Raw genomic sequence first — 22121 nt, 5'->3', positions numbered from 1 at the left:
CCTTTTTTATCCTGTATCATGGTTGTGTTTCATGTTGATATATATCTATAATAGGCTTTTGACATTTGAAATGAAGGCATTTACAGTCAGGTCAACCTATCTATAGTCTCCCTTTTTTAAGAGCTTGTCCTTTTATGGAGCTTCATTGGCTCAATTGAGTAAGATAATAGATTGGTAGTGTTAATGTTTTAGAGTATGCAAGATTACTTAGATGATCAATGTATTTTAAGCCCATAATTTGGTTCTTCTTAAAACGTAAATGTGTGTGTTCTACCGTAAAATCTCGAGTATAATACGCACCCTGACTTTAAAATCTTAGCATAATGAAAAAAACTGAATTCCTATGTACAATGCGCACCCCCTTGTACAGGAGAACGGGAGGTAACCTGTTTCTGAAGTCCAGAATTTCTTGGTCTCTACTAAATTGGAGCCAAGAGCCGACCCGCCAGCACCAAGCCCAGCCTCGCCCACTTCCTAGAGACAGCCCCGGGCTACAGGAGAGCGGGAGGGAGGGACGTGTTGCATCTGCCTGCAGGCTCACCCAGGAAACACGCACGCAGACCAGGGAGCCAGCGGCAGAGTTTGAAACCGCCCACCTGGACAGCTGCCCGCGCACCGCACCAAGCTTGCACTTGCCATGAGGACCCCCAGGAATCCCTGGGCGCAGCCTGAAGGAGCACTGGGCAGGCAGTGAGCTAGGGCATTGCAGCCTGGCGGTACCGCCGGTTCCTTGCTTTGTCCGGGAGTCTGGTGGAGTGGCGGCCCCTGCATCACGCTGCAGTGGGCAAGTTTCTGTGCAGAAGAGAGGAGGAGTTTAAAACTTAAAAAAAAAAAATAGCTTCTATGTATAATGTGCACCCTGGCTTTGAGCCTAAAAAAACAGGAAAAAAAGTGCGCATTATACTTGAGATTTTATGATATTGTTGCTAAATTATTTTTCTTTAAAATTCACTACTTGAGTGCTTACTTTAAAAGGCAGCATTATGGTGTGACACACAACAGATGACCAAATATTTGAGTTTCTTCTGCTGGTTCTGTTGCACACGGGTGACTACTGAAGTGTAGACTTGTCAGCATTGATGCTTATAAAAAAGCCTTAATTTAGGTGCAGTACCTTAGAAAGTTTGGAGACTGCATTTTATGGGTAGTTGCTGTATCTGCCTCTCTTCAGTGAGTAGAACTGACATGCTGGGTAGCAAAAACATTTCTGGAGTCATTAGTAGCCTAAAGAGTGAATGTTTATCTGTGTGAGAAAGTTGCACTGGTTTAGCCTGTGGTAGGATATGAAAAATGAACACAAAACTGTTAGTTAAATGGATGAGAGAGGCTGGGTGGACAAACTCATTTCCATTTCAGCCAGCTTTATTTTGATTCAGTTGACGTTAGGGTTACCAGGTAGGACCGCCCCCCCCACCCCCCAATACCGGACACATTGATCGTGGGGGGGGAGGGGGACGAGGCTGGCTGGGAGGAAGGGAGGCGGGACTGGTGGTGGGGGGGGTCAGGGGCCGCGCAGCTAGCCGGGAGGAAGCGGGGGGGACGGAGGAAGGGGCGTGGGAAGCAGAGTTTGGGGGGAGAATGGGGGTGGGATGCAGCCACTGGCCGCAGCCGGAGTCCAACAGGCCACGCCCCCAGCAGGCACTCCCTCTAGTTGCTAGCAGAAGCAAGGCAAGGGATGTGGCTGGGAGCCACTCCTCCTGCCTGGCTTCTGCAAGCACCCAGAGGCTCCCAGCTGGGAGGCGGGGCCGCGATTGGCATTGGAAGCATCTGGTTGTGTGCAGAAGCTGGGCCAGGGGGGAGTGGCTGGGAGTCCAGCCACTGCCCCTGCCCCTGCCCCGCTTTTGCATGCGACCACAGGGCTCCCAGCGCCAGTCGCGGCCCGCCTCCCAGTCACTCCCCTGCCCCTGCCCCTGCCAGAAATTCAGAAAATACTAGACATTGCTCATGTCCGGTATTTTCTGAATTTTTCTACCTGATGGAGGGTGCAAATACTGGACTGTCCAGTAGAAAGCCGGACACCTGGCAACTCTAGTTGACGTCACTAGCTTTAAACTAAACAAAAATAAGCTGAGCTTAAACAGAAACAAACCACTCTTAAACTGGTCCAGTGCTCTGTGTGGCTACTAAGGGTGTGCCTGTACTACAGCTGTAGCACCATAGTGTAGATGCTTCCTGTATAAACCGAAATGCTGTGGCTATAGTTAATCACCTCTCTGGTAGGTGGTCAGTAGGTTGACAGAATTCTTCCATCAATCTTGCTGCAAACCCTAACACCCAAGAGTTAGGTCAATCTTTACAACAGTACTCAAAGTGGAAAATTGAGTGATGCAGCTAGGTTGAGCTAACTTTTTAAGCATAGCCCAGAGGTTTATTTTATCTAAAATTTGATTAAAGATATCTGACATTAAATCAGTGCAACAGTTTATGGAGCTAAGGCCTTAAGGACACGTCTATACTTAGCAGACTATTGATGTTCTGGAGGGCCATCTTCTAGCATTTAATTTAGCGGGTCTAGTATAGACCTGTAAATCCAATACTGAGGGACATGAAAGGGAGTGTTTGCTCCCGTCAGCCTCCTGCTGTGTGGATGCTTGGCTTAAGGTAAGCTGAATCCAGCTATGCATTTTGCGTAATTGGAGTTGTGTACCTTAAGCTGTCCTGCCTCGTCTGCCCTGAATGTCTATTTCAGTCAGTTAAAACCATTCCAGAGTTCCTGTTCTAAAGAAGTGACCAGTGATTGCCATAAATGCTGCTTTAATCAGCCTATCTAAGCTCCTTTATAAGTTTTAATATGTATGTAGCTTTAATTTTTCTATATGGTAGTTGTCAGTTTGTAGTTAATGCAAAACCCAGCATATATTTAGCTCCAGGATTTGTTGATTAGTGAGATTGTGTGCACACAATCTGTCCACTGAGGTGGAACAATAACAGCTGTTGAGCAGCTGTACACCTCATCCTGGGAACTTTTCTCACAGCCAACTAGTCTCTAGCCCCGTGAGGAAGGTAATTGAAGCATTTTAACAGTCCTTTCCCAATATCGCTTTAACTGTTTATTCCACTAAAGAACAATCTGCCATTACTCCACTGCTAACTATTTTCTTTTGTGTGCAGGTTCACAGTGGTGATGTTCCCACTCATGCTGGCAAGGCAAGTGAGCCCGTATTACAGCCCATTCTCTAATGGTTGAGTAGTAGTGAAATAATTCTTTCAGTTGTGGACAGACCATTGATAAACTCCATTTTCCCCTGCTTGTAATCCAGGCTGAGGAAAGGGAGCCAATGCACACAGTAACTATTGTCCATGGTGGAAGTTGCAAGGCTTGGCAGAAATTCCTTAGAACTGTGTTAACAGAAGTACTTATGTTTCTGAACAGCCCAGCACCCGATTGCATTTCCAGTGCGGAAGGGATTTCTCACCCCCACCCCCAGAGATGTGAAGCAGTTAAAAATGTTTCTCCATGTAGGAGGTTTCAGCAGAATTCTTTGACTTGGCAACTGGTGAACGAAAGCTGGATTCTTATTGTTCTGTTCTGCCACCTCCACACCCTGTAGCTCTTAATGCAGCCAGTATTTGTCCATTTTGAGTATTCCATTCTAATGGCATTCAGTGAAACATCTGCACTTCATCTTTGATACAGGGCTGGAATGCCAAAGACCAAAGCAAAGAATGTAGCAGAACGTTGAGAAGTTAAATATTTTCTTGGGACTGTGATTCCTCTGGGTGGTTCCTGTGTGCTCTGTGGGGGTAGATGTTCCAGTCACTGGAAAGAATCCATTAGGGAGGATTATTTGCTGATTGTCACAAACCTGTTGGGAGATAAGTATGGGGTGGGAAGGTCATTTTACTGAGGAGAGAGGGTAACATCTTTCGTTTGTAAATCCCTAAATTATCCTTGATTTGAAAGTCTTTTCAGAGATTCTATAAGTTTATTGGCCAGGGCTTGTTCTGCCTTTCCCTGGGGATAAGCTAAATGAGCATAAGCTCTTTGATCCAAATTGTAAAGTCCAGGCAGGCATGTAGGAGTGAAAGAGAATTAATTCTGTGATTGCAATAAGGGTTCTGGTTACTCTTGATTTATTTATTTATTTATTTATTTTAAAAAGTGCATAGCAGCAGGGGCAAGGTGCTCCTGGAAGTGGCCAGCGTATCGCCGCGGCCCTATGAGGAGCTGGAGAGGGTGTCTCTCTGCTGCTTCTGCCTGCAAACACCACCCTGGGGGATGAGGATCTGTGGTCAACGGGAGTTGTAGGAGCCATGCTTGCAGAAAGGGACAGAGCACAAAGCAGTGTGCCCCGCAGGGGCCACAAGGGCACATTGGCCCCTTTTGGGAGCAACATGGGTCCAGGGCTGCCCAAAGTGCGTGCTGCCCCCTTGTTCCCTGTACCTCCAAAGCCCTGCCTCAGCCCTGAGTTTGCACCCCATAGCCGGCTCCTGGAGCCATCACCTCATACCTCTTCCTGCACCTCAAGCCGCTGCCATAGCCCTAAGCCATCACCCCTGTGCCTTCTCCTGCATTTTACCCTCTTCTACACCCTGTACCAGGTGCCAGTCTTGTCACCCCCGAGCCAACATCCCATACCACCTCCTGTGCTCTGCTCTAGCCTGGAGCCCCCTCCTGCACCCAAACTCCTTCCCAGAGCCCACGCTACCTTCTGCACCTCAAGACTATGCCCCAGTTTGGAACTGCCTCCTTTACCCAAACTCCCTCCCAGAGCCCACACCACCTCACGCCCTCCTGTACCCCAACCCTCAACCTCAGCCCAGTGAAAGCGAGTGAGGGTGGGAAGAGGGGATGGAGTGGGCAGGCCAAGGCTTTTTGGGGATGGGGCAGGTTCTCGGGGATGTGGCTCTCACATTGAAGGGTTTGTGTCTAAGTGGCCCAGGCTTCAAAAAAGTGAAGAGCCCTGTGCTAAGCAGTTGTCCCCTGTAACTCTGCTGGTGTATCCGTCAGTATTAGGTTAATACAGTATTGCTCACAGCAATGCATTTGACTGTGTATTCACAGGAAATAATCAAACTAAGGATGTTAAAATTAGGTTATTTTAGTAATCAAGTAGTCAATAGACTTTTTATCGACTACTCGATAGGGGAGGGCAGCCTGGTTCACGTCAGGATCAAAGCCCGCTATGGCTCTGCAAATTAAAAGGCAATGGGAGCCAAGCAGCCTGTTCCTCAGCTCCTACTACATTTTAAATTGCAGAGCCACAGTGGGCTTTGGTCCCTGACCCAGCGTGAGCTGGGACTGAGCCGGGCTGCCTGTCTGCCCAGCTCCTAAATGTAGTAGGAGCTGGGCAGCCCAGCTCAGTCCCTGCTCGCGCTGCGTTTCTGCAATTTAAAATGTAGTAGGAGCCAGGGGGAAAGGTTGCCCATCTCCTACTGCCTTTTAAGTTACAGAGCCGTAGTAGGGTTTGGTCCCGGCGCAAGCTGGGACTGAGCCAGGTTGACTTCCCAGCTGGCAGCACCTGGCCGTGGACAGAGGCTGCTTTGCGGCAGCAGCCCCTGTCTGTGAGGGGTCCCAACTCCCTGCTGTTAGAAGCAGCAGTGGGGGGACAGGGATGCAGAGACAGTGCTGGGGGAAACGGCTTTAAGTTGGCTCCTCTCAGCACCGGATCCTGCTCCCCTCACCCTTCCTCTGATATAGAGGCAGCAAGGTGGAGGTTGAGGGGTTCGAGTAGTCAACTCAACTACCCAATAAGTCTAGGCTTATCAGGTAGTCGACTAATCAACTACTCTCTTGCATCCCTAGATCAGACACTAGAACAGTGAGGAGTAATTATCTGGGATGAAATTTTTTAAATATGCATGGCTCATTAATGCATGTGACAGAGCTTTTATATCTTAAATACAATAGGCCTAAGCTTTTCACATGACATGTGGGCAGGCACTGTACAGTGAATGTCTGGCTTCTTGAATCTGCATCATAGTTTTAGGAATTTCTAGCCCAACCAATCTGCAGTGTACTTACATCCAGGAGTCAGCAAGTTCTGTCTCTTAGTCTCCATCTGCACTATTGCTAATGCTCAGGCTGTTGATTTAATAGGTCTAGAAGACCACCAAAATACCCACAAAGCACTTTCTAGTTGACCCAGATATTCTATCCAGACAAGAAGAGTACGATTAGTCAATGGAAGAGTGTCTCCCATTGACCCTGCCTGGTGTAGACAAACAGTAAATTGATCTACGGTATGTTGACTCCAGCTGTTACTCATGTAGCTGGAGTTGCGTACTGTAGATCTACTTACTGTGGTAGTGTAAATGTAACCTTACTTAGCTGCATTATGGACAGTTCTATCACTAGACTCTGATGCCTCACTGTGGTGTGGGTCACCATACAGAAAATTGCCTACTGGGCTGGAACAGCATAACCTTTGGGAAAATCTTTGGATTAATGAATGCACTTCTGCAGCAACATCCCATTAATACTCAGGTGAACGTTCCTCTCTTTATAAGAGACTTTCTGTAGGAGTGAGTTGCTCTTTCAGCACTGCATCATCACCATCTTACAGAACAGATGAGGCTTTTTCTTGCAAAGTTTGATGCTCTTGTAGGAATAAAGCATTAATGCACTGTTTTGTGACTGTCTGATTTATGTGGGCTGTGCTGTTCAGGAGCATACTGCTAGGAACAATATTGAAAGTATTGATGTTCTTTTTTCTAAATGATGATAAATTACTCCTTTCCCAAAACTCCTGAGTTCTAACCATCAATAGCTTTCACAGAGATGAGTTTTGTGAACCAGTTGCTATCTTTGGACTCAGTAGGATTTGGGCAGTGGTGCGTTTGGGATTTATAATAAGAAAACATCCTTGTTCTTACGATCTACAAAATTAAAATATAATTAATCCTGAGATGATATTTTTTTTAGCAGTTTTTGTTGCAGTTCTTCAGATCTCATGAAAACAAATGTGAATGTTGCTCAACCTAACCAACAGTTTGTGTGGGTGGAGGTCATATATATTTTAAGGTACAGTGGTCTGAAGTTTAGTACAGTTCAATGTAGAAATTACATAAATGTTCTGAAGTGCAGCACAAAGCTATCAAACAGATGGAGTTGATATCCATCACAGACCTGCTTAATGACACTTGAACTTGTCTTTTTGTGTGTTCTGCCAGTTTGAGCTGAGATGTGAGGTTTTCACTAGGGCTTTGTCATGAATTTTATATTTTGTTACGTGTCAGCTATACCGACAAGGTTGGCACCACCTTGTTTAAGTAACAAAATACAGTACAGAACTCTCTCACTCTGCTTAACCATTTGAGTCTCATGTCCAGGGTGTTTGTTTTATCTGCAGGAAAGGCCTTTGACATCACATATGTGCGCCTGAAGTTTCACACCAGCCGGCCCGAGAGCTTTGCCATCTACAAACGTACCAGGGAAGATGGCCCGTGGGTGCCTTACCAGTACTACAGTGGGTCCTGCGAGAATACATATCAGAAATTAAACCGAGGCTTTATCCGAACCGGGGAGGATGAACAGCAGGCACTCTGTACAGATGAGTTCAGTGACATCTCTCCACTCACAGGTGGCAATGTGGCTTTTTCAACACTGGAGGGGCGGCCCAGTGCCTACAACTTTGACAACAGTCCTGTGTTACAGGTATGCGAGTAGGAATTGGATAAGAGGCATGCAAGTCCTTTGTTATCTGTGCACTGTTGAAACCCTGTAAGAGATTAAATCCGTATCTCTGATATGCTGGTATACTGGTAGGCTTAGCAGATGCATATAGTAGAGAGTACAGCATTTCAGAGATAATGAAGGAAAATAGATTGAGATTAGAAACTGTATGCTTGCCTCATCTGTATTTATATTCTAAGTATACTTCTAAGAAAAGTGGTTTTTCCCTATTTCTCCCATCCAGATGTGTGTATGTGTCTGGAGGTGTTTGGCTGCACATTTAGTATACACTAGATTTGTTTTGTGTTCTTACTGGCCTGTTTTTCATGGGAACTGCTGTGTAGTTTTGCAGATGCAAAAACATATGTATCTTGTTCTCTTTTTGATTAAGATACTTCCTACTGTTTCTTAGTACATAGCAATAAAGGCTTAAGAAGACTAGAGAAAGCATGTAGAGTTTGTAAAGGAGCCTGGAAAATGTACGTGAATGGGGTTTACAAGAGAAAACATTCAAACTTGGAGGAAACAATGAAAGTTTTAGGGCAGGCTTTCAGGAGGTGAGGAGGTAAAATCATGGGTTGGCTTCATGACTGACTCTTGACACCAACCCTGTTTTTATGTGAATATTAGCAGATGTACCTGGCGTTGCTTGGGTCCTTAACTATAATAATGTTTGGGGTAGGGATGTTAGTGTATAGCTGTTTAAACTAGGGATGTTAAATTTGGGTTAATTGAATAGTTGAGTAACCTCATGAATTCTTATTGGTCAGTTGACTACTCTATAGTACCCGGGGGCAGGGCCAGCAGCCAGGGCACTCAGGCCCCACTTCCGAGGAGCCCCCTGGCATGACGTGCTGCCGCCTCTGTGTCAAAGGCAGCAGCGTGGGATGCCAGGCGGGAGCTGGTCTGTGAGGAGAGCCAGTTTAAAAACCAGCAGCCTGTCACCCCATGCTGTTGCCTTTGATACAGAGGCAGAAGCAGCCCCCTTCTGGGAAGGAGGGGTCTGTGCTCTTGGACTCAGTGGGAGCCGGAACTGAGCCAGGCTGCCTGCCAGCCTAGCTGCTAATAGACTTTAAATGCAGAGCTGCAGTGGGGGTAGGTCCTGGATGCGTTGCAAGCCAGGACTGAGCCACGTTGCTGGCCAGCCTGCTAAAAAATTTCCAGGGGGGGAATGCATGCAGTCTATAGCATTAACCTATAAGCACTTGCTTATAGGTTAATTGGTTAATCGGCTACATTATTACACCCCTAGTTTGAATGATTAACTGATAAGCCCTTAATCCAAATGACTACACGCAAACCCCTCCTCCTTTCTGCCTCTGATACTGAGGTGGGAGCCATTGCCTGTGGGAAGCCAGCTTTTAAGTAGCTGTGCAGGTGGAAGTTTGGGGGACAGGCAGGATGCTGGAGCAGCCTCTGTCCGTAAGGAGCTGTATCAGAGGCAGCAGTGCTGGGCAGCAGGTAGGAGCCGGTCTGCATGGGAAGCCGATTTTTAAACTGGCTCCCCCTGCCATCCCATGCTGCTGCCTCTGATACAGAGGCAGCAGCACATGCTGGCAGGGGCCTCCCCGGTAGTGGGGCCAGGAGTGCACTGGCTGACGGCCCCACCCCCAGGGAGTATTTTAGTAACCGTGTAATAGCTAAAAATTATTGCAGCTACACAATTACTAAAATACACAATGTTTAACACCCCTAGTTTTGGGGTTGTTTTTGTAAATTAAAAGAAAAATGTACGTGATTTGTATAGAAGAGGGGGGTGGGAGAGGCAGGGTGGTGGGAATGGGAGACTCAGAGTAGGGGGTTGGATGTATGGTGGGGCTCAGGCATGGGGAGGGGCTGCAGGAGAGAGGGCAGAGAGTGGGAGGTGCAGGACTCAGGGCAGGGGAGCTAGGAGCCTGGGAAGAGGGGAGCTTACCAGGGTTAACTAGGGCAGCAAGGGTGGTGCTGCTGTAGTGGCAGCTCATCCGGGGTGGCGGGCAAGGTTGCACTCTCTGGTCTGCAACTGGACAGGGCAGCAGGGGGAGGAAGGCGAGGCTCGGCGGGTCGGCCCTGGCTTCCACTGCCTGCCCTATGATCTCCAGCCTATGTCAGGGAAGGGGAGGATCTCGGGGCCAGCCCCAGCCTTCAGCACTCCCCTGTGGCCTGCAGACCCTCTGTGTAGGGGACCGGCTCTGGAGGCTTTCCCCATCCCCTGTGGCCTGCAGCCTGTCAGTGGGGGAAAAGCCAGGGTCCCAGCCTCTAGCACCCACCCACACACAGCCTGCAGGCTGTCTGCATGGTGGGAAGGGTAGTAGGCTCGTGGGGTCTGCCCTGTTGGGGAAGGGGTCGCTGCAACTAAGGGTCAGGATGTTGGGAAGGGTTTGGAGTAGGGGGGGCTACTTACTGGTGTGCTCACTAGCTAGATGGGAGACCTCAGCCCTACTGTCCTCTCCCTTGGTCAGGCCTGGGCAAAATAATTGCCTGTGAGCTGCATCCAGTCTGCCAAGCCACCGATCCGGCCCACAAACACAGTGGGGACCCCCAGACAGTTTCCCCTACTAACCTCGCAGCCCCACAGACCGCTCAGAAAAGCAGCTGCTGGGCTGTTTCTCTTTCAAAACTGTGATCCTGGAAAGGAGGGGGAAGGCTTCAAGCGCTGGCCCTGCCCCCAGCACAATCCCATTGGCCAGTTTCTGGCAAGAAACTGGGCAATGGGAGCTGCTTGTTTGAATAACAGGCACATGAAGCACTACATTCCTCTCCTCTCCAGCTCAGTTATTCACACAACACATGGCCCTGCAGTCTATGGAGGCATGGGGCAGGCAGGCAGGCTGGCTGACTGAGAAACATTTTATGCTCTACAAGCATTTAGCTTGGCAGGCAGGCAGGCAGGTTGGGTTGCTGGCTGGTAAGTCTCCTGGCCAGAGCCTGCCCCTAGCACCCCAGCCCCTCTCTTTCCCAACCCTTTGCCCCTCATTCCCCACTCATGCCCCTGTACTCCACATACCCAAACCCTCTGCCCCCTTCCTGAACCCATACCTCCTCCCAGATCTGGCACCCCAGTCCTCTGCCTCAGATCACAATCCCCTCCTACCCTAGGTCACAACCCAAACTCCTGCATCCCAATCCCTTACCCCAAGCTCTCTTCTGCACCCAACCTCCATCCCAGACCCTGCACCTCCTCCATTAATATCATGGAAGAGTGCGGCCCTCGACCACTTTCCAAAATCTTGGAGTGACCCCCCCTGTTAAAAATTATTGCCCTTCCCTGTCCTTAGTGATAATGCTGTCCCGTGGGGGGCACTGCAGAATAGCTCTCTGCTGCGGTCTCACTGCCTCCAGTGGACACTCACATATTGCATCTCTCTTTACAGCAGCTCCTCCCTTTGCATGTTATGGAAAACTGTCCTTTTCCCGGAACTTCTGGTTCTGGCACAACCAAACCCTGACCTTGCTTTATGTTAGAAGAGGAAGCTGAATACCAAATTTGGTAGCCCTAGCTCTTACCGTTAAAGGGGGGTACTTGAACAAACGGACTTGCAGACAGCACACTCTAAAATGTATTTGAATAGTGTTAATGATAGGAATGCTATAGTGCATTTGTGCTTTGTGTGGTGGGATAATTCTCTTTTGGTGGGGATTTTATCTCCATTAGGAATGGGTGACGGCTACTGACATCCGAGTGACCCTTAATCGTCTGAACACCTTCGGAGATGAAGTTTTTAATGATCCAAAAGTTCTCAAGTCCTATTATTATGCAATTTCTGATTTTGCTGTGGGGGGCAGGTGAGTAAATCAATATTATTAAAATTAAAAAAAACCCTCATATTGGCACAGTGCTTTAATCATTAGACTGCTTTAAGGATATTAATTATGCATAGTCCCATTGGTATTTCACTGTGCTGGTGTTTCAGGATATGTTTTATAAAGCCAGTAATCAATCTGTACCAAAGTGGTCAAAAGAGCTGTTTCTTTGTGTTAAAAGTAAATAGCTACAGGCCGTCCTCGCTCTGACTGCTAGAAATGTTCTAAAAACTTGGACTTAATAGTAAAACAACTTAAAGTGGGGAATTTTTTCCCCACAGCTGACTTCCATTTGCACTAATTGGAAGGTTTTTTTTGCATGACTTAAGAGCAGGGAATGGGAGAACTTTTATAATGCATCAGTTCCTACAAGCATCTTCAGTGTGGAACGGATGTATGCAGGGACAACTTATAGCAGGGACGCCCTGTATAGCATAGGAACACTCCCTCCTAGATCTTAGACTTGTCTGCCTTATGATTGTATTTTGTGTAAACTATAGGTAGACAGAATTGAAACTAATTTGTTTTAATGTTAGTATTAAACATGAACACACAAATGTTATATTTGTGGTGGTCATTTTCATATTTACAGGCAGTCCCCGGGTTACGTACAAGATAGGGACTGTAGGTTTGTTCTTAAGTTGAATCTGTATGTAAGTCGGAACTGGCGTCCAGATTCAGCCGCTGCTGAAACTGACCGCCAGTTCTGACTTGCATACAGATTCAACTTAAGAACCCCAAGTCAGCTGCTGCTGAAACTGATTAGCAGCTGATTCCAGGAAGCCCGGGGCAGAGCAACTGTGCCTCGGGCTTCCTGTAGTCAGCGCTGGTCAGTTTCAGCAACGGCTGACTTGGGGACGTCTGGGGCAGAGCAGCTGGGGTGCTGCTGGGTTGCTCCAGTAGCAACGCTCCTCGGCGCTACTGGACCAACCCAGCAGCACCCCAGCTGCTCTGCCCCAGGAGTCCTGATTCAGCCACTGCTGAAACTGACCAGCAGCGGCTGAATCAGGATGCCTGGGGCAGAGCAGTTGGGGTGTTGCCGGGTTGGTCCAGTAGTGCCCAGAGCGGCGCTGCGGGACCAACCGGCAGCGCTCCAGCTGCTCTGCCCCAGGGTCCACAACAAAAGCCTGGTCTGCTGGGGGGGGGGGCACACTAGCTGCGCCCCCCCCCCCCCCAGAAGACCAGGGACACAGGGAGCAAAGCGGCAGCGGGGGGTCCCTCGCCTCTGAGGCTTTGCTGTGGCCGGACCGCTTTGCTCCCGGTGCCCCTGGTCTGCTGTAGACGGTCCCCAGCAGACCAGGGGCACAGGGAGCAGCTTTTCTCGCCCCGGAGCTCGAGGTGGCTGACCGCTGCCTGTGAGCTCCGGGGTGAGAGAGCCCCGTTCGTAAGTGCGGATCCGACGTAAGTCGGATCTGCGTAAGTCAGGGACTGCCTGTAATTGTCTTATGAATTTCAGAGCTGCAACAGAAACCAGGGTGATCTGTGCCACAAAAGCTTCAGGGGGTAGCCGAGTTAGTCTGTTACAGGAAAAAAACAGCAAGCAAATGGTCTGGTAGCACTTTATAGACTAACAAAACATGTAGATGGTATCATGAGCTTTCGTGGGCACATCCCACTTCTTCAGATGACCGGAGTTATGTCACCAAAGTTAAGTCAATTTTTTCATAAAAGTTCTTTCATATTTAAGGAAAATGGCCAGACATCTGAGAGTGTTCAGTCTTTACTGACCTGCTGCTCTGTGTGTGACTTGGATCTAGAAAGCTTAGGAGGTGATATCGCTGAGGTCAGTGTATTAATTTCTCCTGTTCTGCAGGTGCAAGTGTAATGGCCATGCAAGCGAGTGTGTGCAGAATGATTTTGGGAAGCTATCCTGTAACTGCAAACACAACACCTTTGGGGTAGACTGTGAGAAGTGCCTTCCCTTCTACAATGATCGTCCATGGAGAAGAGCAACAGCAGAGAGTGCCAGTGAATGTTTGTGTAAGTGGCTTTATGCAAGAAAAATCTTTCTATGGTACTATCAGCCAACTACAAGTCTTTTTAATATTCTGTAGTTTCTCCTTTTCCCTTTCTTCTAGCGAATCCCAGTTTCTTCTTTCTTACTCTGTCCACGCTATAGTCTGCATTTTAAACAGCTGCAAACACTTTTATGCCTGTAAGTGTTTGCATGGTCACTCAGTGTAGTTGCAACCCATGATGAGTGGGATTTTCAAAAGCACCCAAAGTCTTGAGTGTAAGTCTCTCATTGGCTTTCCCTGGAGCTGTCATGGCTCCACAGAGCATGGCCCATGCAATTGCCTATAACCGGCCTTTTGGGAGTGACCTTTTTAGTGTGCCAAATCCCAACGGCCCATGCAGTTCCATGGGAGCCCACCCATAGCCTCCAAGACTGGGCCTTCTGGCATCAGTGGCACTGTCATTCCATGACTCCTTGCAGGAAACCTAGCTAGCCAAGCCAGATTCCTGCAAGAATCTTGTCCTGTACCCCCTTCAGGGCGCAATGTTCTCAGTGAGTTTTTGCAGTGACACCAGGCAATCTCTTCAAAACAGAGTACTGTAGGATTTATTAGTCACGTGACACAGAGAATCAGAAAGTCCTTAAGTCAGTGAAGAGAGGCAGAGATTAAACTGTAGTGTATCCAGGCCAAGCCCTGCAAAAAGCTAGCCAAGCTGCTATGGACTCCATTTCTCTCTCTGGCTCTTCATCAGTTCAAGGTGAGTGTTGCTGAGTCCCTCCAAAAGCCAGCTCTTAACCCTGCATTCTGATACCTCTTGGTCCAATGTTCTCCAGATGAGGCCTCTGCTTCCCTCCCAAGAGGTGTGTGAGAACCTCCTTTCTCTTGTTACAGACTAACCTAACTCAGCTACCCCTCTGAAGCTTTCTCTTGATGGTTGTTAGGTGTAATGTGTTGCCCATGGGATTTCCCGTTGTCTTTTTCAGATTCTCTGTTGATACAGGTCAGTTTTAGCAGGCCTCTACACAGGGGGTGTGTTCTTACCGTAAAACACCTTCTGGAAAGTAGAATTGCTTCATACAGTAGTTGCTCACCACAAAATTAAATGGACATGGTGCTTAGAAGGTCCCCGAGGACAGAGGAAATGGGATTCTTTCTGGTATGCCATTTACTGCAGGCCCTGATGAATGCAGTGGCCTTGTAACTGAAGAGTTCCACCAGTATTCAGTGACCTCTTCCTTTTTCAGTCACAGTTCTTCTGGTCCAGAGTATTCAGATTTCATCTAGGTCCAAGCTATTGCAAAGGTGGGGTGGTTCTAATTTCTCTCTTAAAAGCAAGCCAACTTATTTGTGTGGTCTCCCGTTAGGAGTTATTGCTCCTAGTACTGTAAAAGCTCTGTTATCTGGAGTGTTGGCGGAATGGGGGAGGGGTGTATGCCAGTTAACTGGATATTCTGGTTAACTGAGAGTTGTACATTACCAATGGAATATCAATTTTCAAAGAATTAGAGTATAAAACAGCATACAGGTACTCACCAATCTAGTAGTAGTAGTAGTACTGCTCTGCAGAGAGGATGGTTTCTTGAAGCACTTACGTGTATATAGGTAACGTTTCTATACAGTAGGTTATTTTATGACATTACAGATCACCATGGGCATTGTATGACATACACTAAGATTAAAATATTATCAGTATATTTATCTTGGATTCAGAAGGCACTTCAGGATCTTGCAGTGCCTCAGGGTCATCAGTATCAATTAGTTGGTGTAGATCAGGCTGCATTTGTAATGATCCTGTGACACACTTGGCAGCTGCTTTTTTGAATAAATCCCTGATTTCAGCTTGCTTACTTGTCTTCTGCCTCTTTTGCTCAAAAGTAGAGTGCAGAATGTGCAGTTGCATAATGTGCTGAGCAGTATACTAACCCCGGTTACTAGATTGAAGGTTTGTATTGGGGAATACCAGTAATGCCACTTAAATGAGGGCTGGATAGCAGAGCTTTTACTGTAGTTTGCTTAGGGGGGTCAGATGGGAGAAGAAATTCAGACAGAAAATCTTCTTGGCTATTAAAAAGTCCCAGCAATTGATGTGAGTACTGTGACTTCAGTTGGCAGCCCAGTGAAACCAATGTCTTGTTCTACCTTACTCCCTACACATAAGGAATTGGAAATCTGTCTGCACGAGGGGGAGAAGAAACTTTTCACAGGCCTTTCTGAAAGGCTTGTGTCACTATTATCTTCTCTCACTGTTTTGCATGCCTGAGACAGTATTACTGTGTGGGAAGGCAGTAGGAAGGCTGGAAAGCTACAGTCCAGCTGGCCAGGGAGTGAGCATGGAAACTCTAGTATTTCTCCTGATATATGTAGAGAGCAATGTGTTTTAGGCAGAGCATTTAAGACCATCATCTTCCTACTAGTAAAGGGAAGGAAACCAAATAATACTGGCTTGTGCTGTTGTTTTGATTGATCAGAATAGCAAGAACAGAGTTGTTTAGATTCCATCTGTCTTTGCCGATTAAGTCTGTGTAGCTATATCCCTATCTCACACAAACACAACTCTCTGACTCTTTGTTGCATGTACAACTTTTCCTGAACCAATCACTCTTCTGCTGACTTTCCTATACCTTGTTTCTGGGGCAGGCCTGCTATTCTGGATGAACCTACTGAACCTTGTGCTTTTCCCCACAGCTTGTAACTGCAATGGGCGATCACAGGAGTGTTACTTTGATGCTGAACTGTACCGCTCCACAGGCCACGGTGGTCACTGCATTGGCTGCTTAGATAACACTGATGGTGCCAACTGTGAAAGGTGCCGGGAGAACTTCTTCCGCCTTGGGAGTGAGGAAGGATGTCTACCATGTAACTGTAACCCCGTTGGTAGGTCCAGAGGCAGAATCTTCTCTCCTGTGAACTATTTAAAAAAACCTGCTATTAAAATTTTTTTGTAAAACTTTGCATAATGTTTTAACAAAGTATTAACTTTAAAAACATCAAATTAGTCTTTAAGGTGCTACTAGTCTATTTGTTGTTTTTTTAAATTTTTCCTGTTACAGACTAACTCAGCTACCCCTCTCAAGGTATAGTATTAACGGATAGTATTTCAACTTAGATTTGTTAGTTAACCAGCTCATATTTTGATCTGATTGCTTCAGGGAAAATGCACAGCAGCCAAGATCATAGACTTTAAGCAGAAGCTTTGAACATACAGAATAGTTCCTTTTCCAAATGCATTCTAAAAGGGTGTTTACTGTGTATTATTGGACGAGGCCCTGAACCAGGGGTGGGCAAGAGGTGGCAAGTAGGTTGCATCTGGCCCGCCAAGCCTCTGGATCTGGTCCTCGGCTGCCTCTCCAGCACCCTTACTACAGAGCAGGAGCAGCTGCTTTAAACAGCAGGCTGCTAATTGCTATGCAATCTGGGCAGGGAAGGGAAAGCTTTGCATGCTATCCTGGCCCCCTAGCAAAATCGCCCAGCTCCCATTGCCCATTTTCCAGCCAATAGGAGCTGAGAAATTTTGCTGAAGGCAGGGGCAGCGAATGAAGCCTCCTCACTCCATCCCTGTGCTGGAGCAGAGCCTGCCTAGCACACAGGCAGAGAATCTAGAGAGGTGCTGGCTGGGAGCCACCTAGGTAAGTGCCTCCCAGCCAGATCCTACCTATGGCATACAGACACACACACTCTGCCTCTGCCCCAGGCCACCACCCAACCCTGTATCCCCTCTTCCCACCTCCTCGAGGTCACAACTCCCTCCCAGATCCTGCATCCTTCCTACAGGCCAGAATCCTCTCCTGAACCCATAACCTCTCCTAGACCCAGCCCCCCCCCCCAGCTCCTGCCCCAGATTATTACCCCCCCTTCATCTAAATTCCCTCTCAGACCCCACATTCCCCCATGAACCCCAGTCCTCTATCCCAACCTCCCTTCTACACCCCACCTGTTGTCACAGACCCTGTCACCCCTCCACGGAAGTGTGGCCCTTGACCACTCTACCAAAATCTTGGAATGGCCCCCCATTACAAATTATTGTCCATCCTAGCCCTGAACACATCCAGTAGGTGAAACTTTGGAGCTGTTACAGTCTGGCAGAATTCTTTGAAATCACCTGGCAATGGTTTGAATATATTGTTTTATTAATGGATGGATGAATCAAGACATTTGTGGTGGTGTCTCTAAGGAATGGGGAAAACAAAAAGGACAGTTGGACACTAAGGTAAGAGCTGATGATCCAAAATAGACCAGCTAAAATAAATTAGGTCTAGCACAGTCCCTCACTAGTTGCCTTAAGACCATGTTGCAGGCACTATCTCCCTATGAACTCCAGGAAGGGAGTCCTACATTCAGGAAACTTTTGACCAAGAAAGACATGCCCCAAACTTTTTTTCCCTGACCCCACCCCCATGCTCTCCCTGAGCCAACTGTAAATGTCCAGCAGGGACATGGGAAGAAGAGTAATTGCTCAGGTATATAAAAGCAATCTGTTTGATCAAGAACTCCTCCTAAATGATAAGGGCTAAGACCATCACATTTGGTATGCAGCTTCCTCTGATCATAACTTAAAGCAACTTAAGGGTTTGGTTGTGTCAGGAAAACAGAATGTGCCTAGAATGGGATTGCTTCTCATGAAACCAAACAGAAAATAGAAAATTGCTTCTCAGGAAACCAAACAAATTCACCAAATCAAGTAGTTTTCAGAATTGACATAACTGAGCAAATGTTGACAGAGACTCATCCTATTCTTCTGGCTAGTCTGTGTTCAGTCTGGAATAAGATTGCTTCTGAATAAACCTTCAAAAAGGAGATAAAATGAAGAAATGTGGAGTAGGGCTCTGTTTTGGCATAGCTATATCAATGCTTACGGTTTGAAAACTAGAAAACAATGTTATTGGAAACCAAATTGACTAACTTTTGTGTTGGTGAATAAAAGTTTGTAGGGATGAAAAAAATACACTTGATGGAATTTCCATTTTAAAAAAGTTACTAAAATAAACTTCATAAGAATAACACTATTTTTTAAAAAATACAATCATTTCAATAAAACATATACATTTTCCATTTATTTAAAAAAACAGAGTTAAGGATCTAAGCAATGCCAGGTAAATCTGCTCGTAACTTATTACTAAACCCTTGACTCTTGGCTAGTGTATGCTGGCATTCATTGTATATTAAGTGTGAGGGGCTGATTTAGGGTAGTTTATAATTTTTTACAAAATCAGTACTTGGATAGATTGGCTCACACAGGGAGCTTGAATTTTGTATATGAGCAAAATTTTGTGAGTTCTTTAATGTTAATGATTCTGTCTGATTTAATCCTCTTATTATTGTTTCACTTGCTGTTATCTCACCTTTTGGCACAGCCTGAAGGAGCAGGCAGAAGCTGTTCCTTTTTATACATAAAAAGTTATGGTATTTTACATATTTGCTCATTTACTAGCCCATAGAATGCAGACACTTTCCAGATTGCTAGCCAAACAAATGCTTGGGAGAAAACATTCAGTCTTCAGATAAAGAAGCTGAGTAAACTGTCTTCACAACCAAATTCAGGGAGCATGCCTGTGTTCCTTTTCACAAGGAAAAAAGTGGTCAAAATTTTTTTTCAGATGCAATTTTATGAAGTGTAGCTTTAAGACAAGTCCCTGCTAAAAACGTGAGGCTTGCTTTGGAGTCCCTTAGACATTCCTCCGCCAATCCTCAATACTGTTCGGTTAGCTTTCAAATTCTACTGCTGTAGTGCAATACAGAAAAGTTGGGAAGAGTCCAGGGTGGCTGAAAAAAAGACCTGCATATATATAGTCTGTCCCTGAGCATGGGCTAGGAGAGGGTGCCTATTGGATACTATCTCTGTGCGAGCTAGCAGCACTTGTAGACTTGGATGGGACATGAGGCAAAGATGTGTCTGTACCAAAAAGGAATCTTTGTGTGAAGGAAATTGATCAGCGGGTACCCAGGCAAAAGGGAAATGAAGATGATTGGAGAGCAAAGAAGAGACTTGGGAAAAGGAGGGTGGGAAGTAGACTGGGAGTGCTGTCCTAAGGGAAGGCTTGGCATAAATTGGAATTGCAGAGGTAAAACAGGCACCTTTGGGCCCTGACTGGTCCCAGACAAGAGAATTTGCCAGATCTGGGGAGGTCCCCAGCCCACTGCCATACCAGCTTCTGGCCCCGGCCACCCCCCGCCTCCAGTTGGTTGTACTTCTGGCCCTGGCCAGGCCCCCTACTGCTGGGCTTCTGGCTTCACCACTGGCTCCCCCTGCTGCCCGACTCACAGCCGCATCACAAAACTCCCTATGCCACCGGACCACTCTCTGCTGCAGGGCTTCCAGCTATATCACTGATCCACTCCCTGTTGTTGGGCTCCCAGCTTCACTGTCAGCTCCCTCTCCCCAATGTAGACCTCCTGGCCTGCCATTCGCACCTCTGCTCTGGAGCCCCTGGCACAGCTGCCAGTCCAGGGACATCCATCGTCCTGCCGAACCAGAGAGTCCCAGTTTAGCAAAGTACAACCTGTAGTGAGAATGACGGAGGAGGGGAAAATGGGAAATGGAAGGGAGGAAAAGGCAAGGTGAAGCAGAACAAGTGCAGGGTTAGTACAGCTTTATTTTGGGTGCACAGATGTGAAGTTATCATTTGAGTGATGTCATGGGGGATACACGTTTATGAACGCTCATGTAAATCAGATGCTGCCCTTAGGCTCTCTGCAAGTTTTCATTCTAGACCTTGGAGTGACATCACTGTTCTTCTGTTCCCTATCCCTGCATATCCCTTAAAGCTCTCTTAGTACACAGTTTGATCTGCAATGGCTAATATAATCACACAATCAATTGAAGTTCCTTTTCTTCTGCTCCCATAGGCTCTCTCAGCACTCAGTGTGATAACTACGGCCGGTGTAGCTGCAAACCTGGTGTGATGGGAGATAAATGTGACCGATGCCAGCCAGGGTTCCACTCCCTCTCAGAGGCTGGGTGCAGGTAAGGGATTTTTTTCCTGTAGTTCAAGCAGAAGGTGAAGGAGCTACTGCTCAAGAGGGGCAGTGTTTGAATTTTCCTGTAAATTTATCTTCTCTTCTGGGTTCCATACAGAGTTCTCACAATTCTTAAAGGGTTTCTCATTCCTCTCCACTGTCTCCATCAGGCCCTGTTCATGCAATCCTGCTGGCAGCACCGATGACTGCAGTATTGAGACAGGGCGATGTACCTGCAAGGACAATGTGGAGGGATTCCACTGTGAGAGGTGACTTGCTTTTTCAAAAGCTTAGTTGTATACGTCTCAGAAGTGTTTTGTCACTGTGTGTTTTGAGAAAAGATGAAGAAATAACTTCTTCTCTTGCTCATTTTCAGATGTAAACCTGGATTTTTCAATCTGGATCCCGCCAATCTGAGAGGCTGTACTCCTTGTTTCTGTTTTGGTCACTCCTCAGTCTGCACCAATGCTGTTGGCTACAGTATCTACAATATAGTCTCCAACTTCCAGAATGGTAAAGACAAATCTGCCTTTGACTTCAAAGATGTACTGTGGACTTCAATATAAATATTAATCTTTCCTTCTGCTCCTTTGCCCCTTTCCCTGGGCTGGGTTATGGTAGCCAAAGCATTCAGTGTTTATGTATCTAGATATGTAGCATAACCGTCAGAAATGTTGAGTACGAGCAACACATATTAAAGTCCATAGGAATAGCACGTGCTCAGCATGTTCAAACATGGGACACTTTTTATTTAGGTGGACAAACATGGATTTATGGGCATGACTTCAATTATCTAGTTTTGAAATGTTTTAATGGGTGTGTACTGAGGATATAAACACTTCTATATACAGTTAATACCAGCAGCTAGGAGAAGGCATTTGCTCCATTTCAGACGTCTGTCTTGGGCATCTAAACTTTATAATATAATAAATCCTGGGTTTTGAGTTTCCTTGTGGTTTTGGCCAGATGTCGTTTCTGGCTGCTTCCTGTGTTTTCATTGGTAGCACTATTTCTAGGTTTGAACTGGTAATGTAGTAATATCTCTTTGTAAGAGGCTGGGGAGTGGGACAAAGACTCAGACTTCCTAAACCAAGTTAGCACCAGTGCATAAAATGTAAGTTAGAAATTCCCTGGGCCACACACAGTGATATGTCCATGGTGTGGTATGGTGTACCATAGGGAGCATTTTCCCTTGCTTGTCTGTATTTCAGGGGAGGAGGAGTGGCGTGCTGAACAGCGAGATGGCTCTGAAATTTTACTCCAATGGAGTGCTGAGACCCAGGACATCTCTGTTATCTCAGACAGCTATTTCCCCATCTATTTCATTGCACCTGGTAAGTAGAGTCAGGGATGAGGTTCTCTCTAAAAGCTCATCATGATACCATAGAGTAACTCTTCACTTTTCTGCCTCTAATTGTATGCATATTTTGTTTGTTTCAGGAAAGTTCTTGGGAAACCAGGTTGTGAGTTATGCTCAAAATCTGACCTTCTCCTTTCGGGTGGACAGGCAGGACACTCGTCTCTCTGCAGAGGACCTCGTGCTTGAAGGGGCTGGGCTTAGAGTATCCGTGCCTCTTATTGCTCAGGGTAACTCCTATCCCAGTGAGAATACAGTGAAGTATGCCTTCAGGTAAGGGAGTTTTCCCTGTAACATGGGAAGAGGCAGGGCTGACTGGGACGGAGGGAGAATAGTGGCTGTAACAGGAATCTAACGTGGGGCGACAGTGTTCTCAGTGGGACAGTAAGAAAACTAGAACTGTTAAGGTTGTTTTCAAAATGGAATTGGTAATCATGCCGTCAGATGAATGCAG

General features: G+C 46.7%; 1 protein-coding gene across 1 annotated transcript in view; it reads left to right on the top strand.

Moving 5' to 3' along the window:
* Nucleotides 1-22121, top strand: part of LAMC1 (laminin subunit gamma 1) — a 149035-nt gene that overhangs the window by 96826 nt on the left and 30088 nt on the right. The window contains exons 2-10 of the mRNA XM_014575427.2: nt 7293-7597; nt 11250-11380; nt 13212-13378; nt 16042-16230; nt 20200-20317; nt 20481-20579; nt 20687-20823; nt 21522-21644; nt 21751-21940. Coding sequence (XP_014430913.2) covers nt 7293-7597; nt 11250-11380; nt 13212-13378; nt 16042-16230; nt 20200-20317; nt 20481-20579; nt 20687-20823; nt 21522-21644; nt 21751-21940 — 1459 coding nt within the window. The remainder of the gene's footprint in view (nt 1-7292; nt 7598-11249; nt 11381-13211; nt 13379-16041; nt 16231-20199; nt 20318-20480; nt 20580-20686; nt 20824-21521; nt 21645-21750; nt 21941-22121) is intronic.

This window comes from Pelodiscus sinensis, chromosome 9 (assembly GCF_049634645.1).
Source record: "Pelodiscus sinensis isolate JC-2024 chromosome 9, ASM4963464v1, whole genome shotgun sequence".
Taxonomy (NCBI): domain Eukaryota; kingdom Metazoa; phylum Chordata; order Testudines; family Trionychidae; genus Pelodiscus; species Pelodiscus sinensis.
This window is presented reverse-complemented; position numbering and strand designations above follow the sequence as displayed.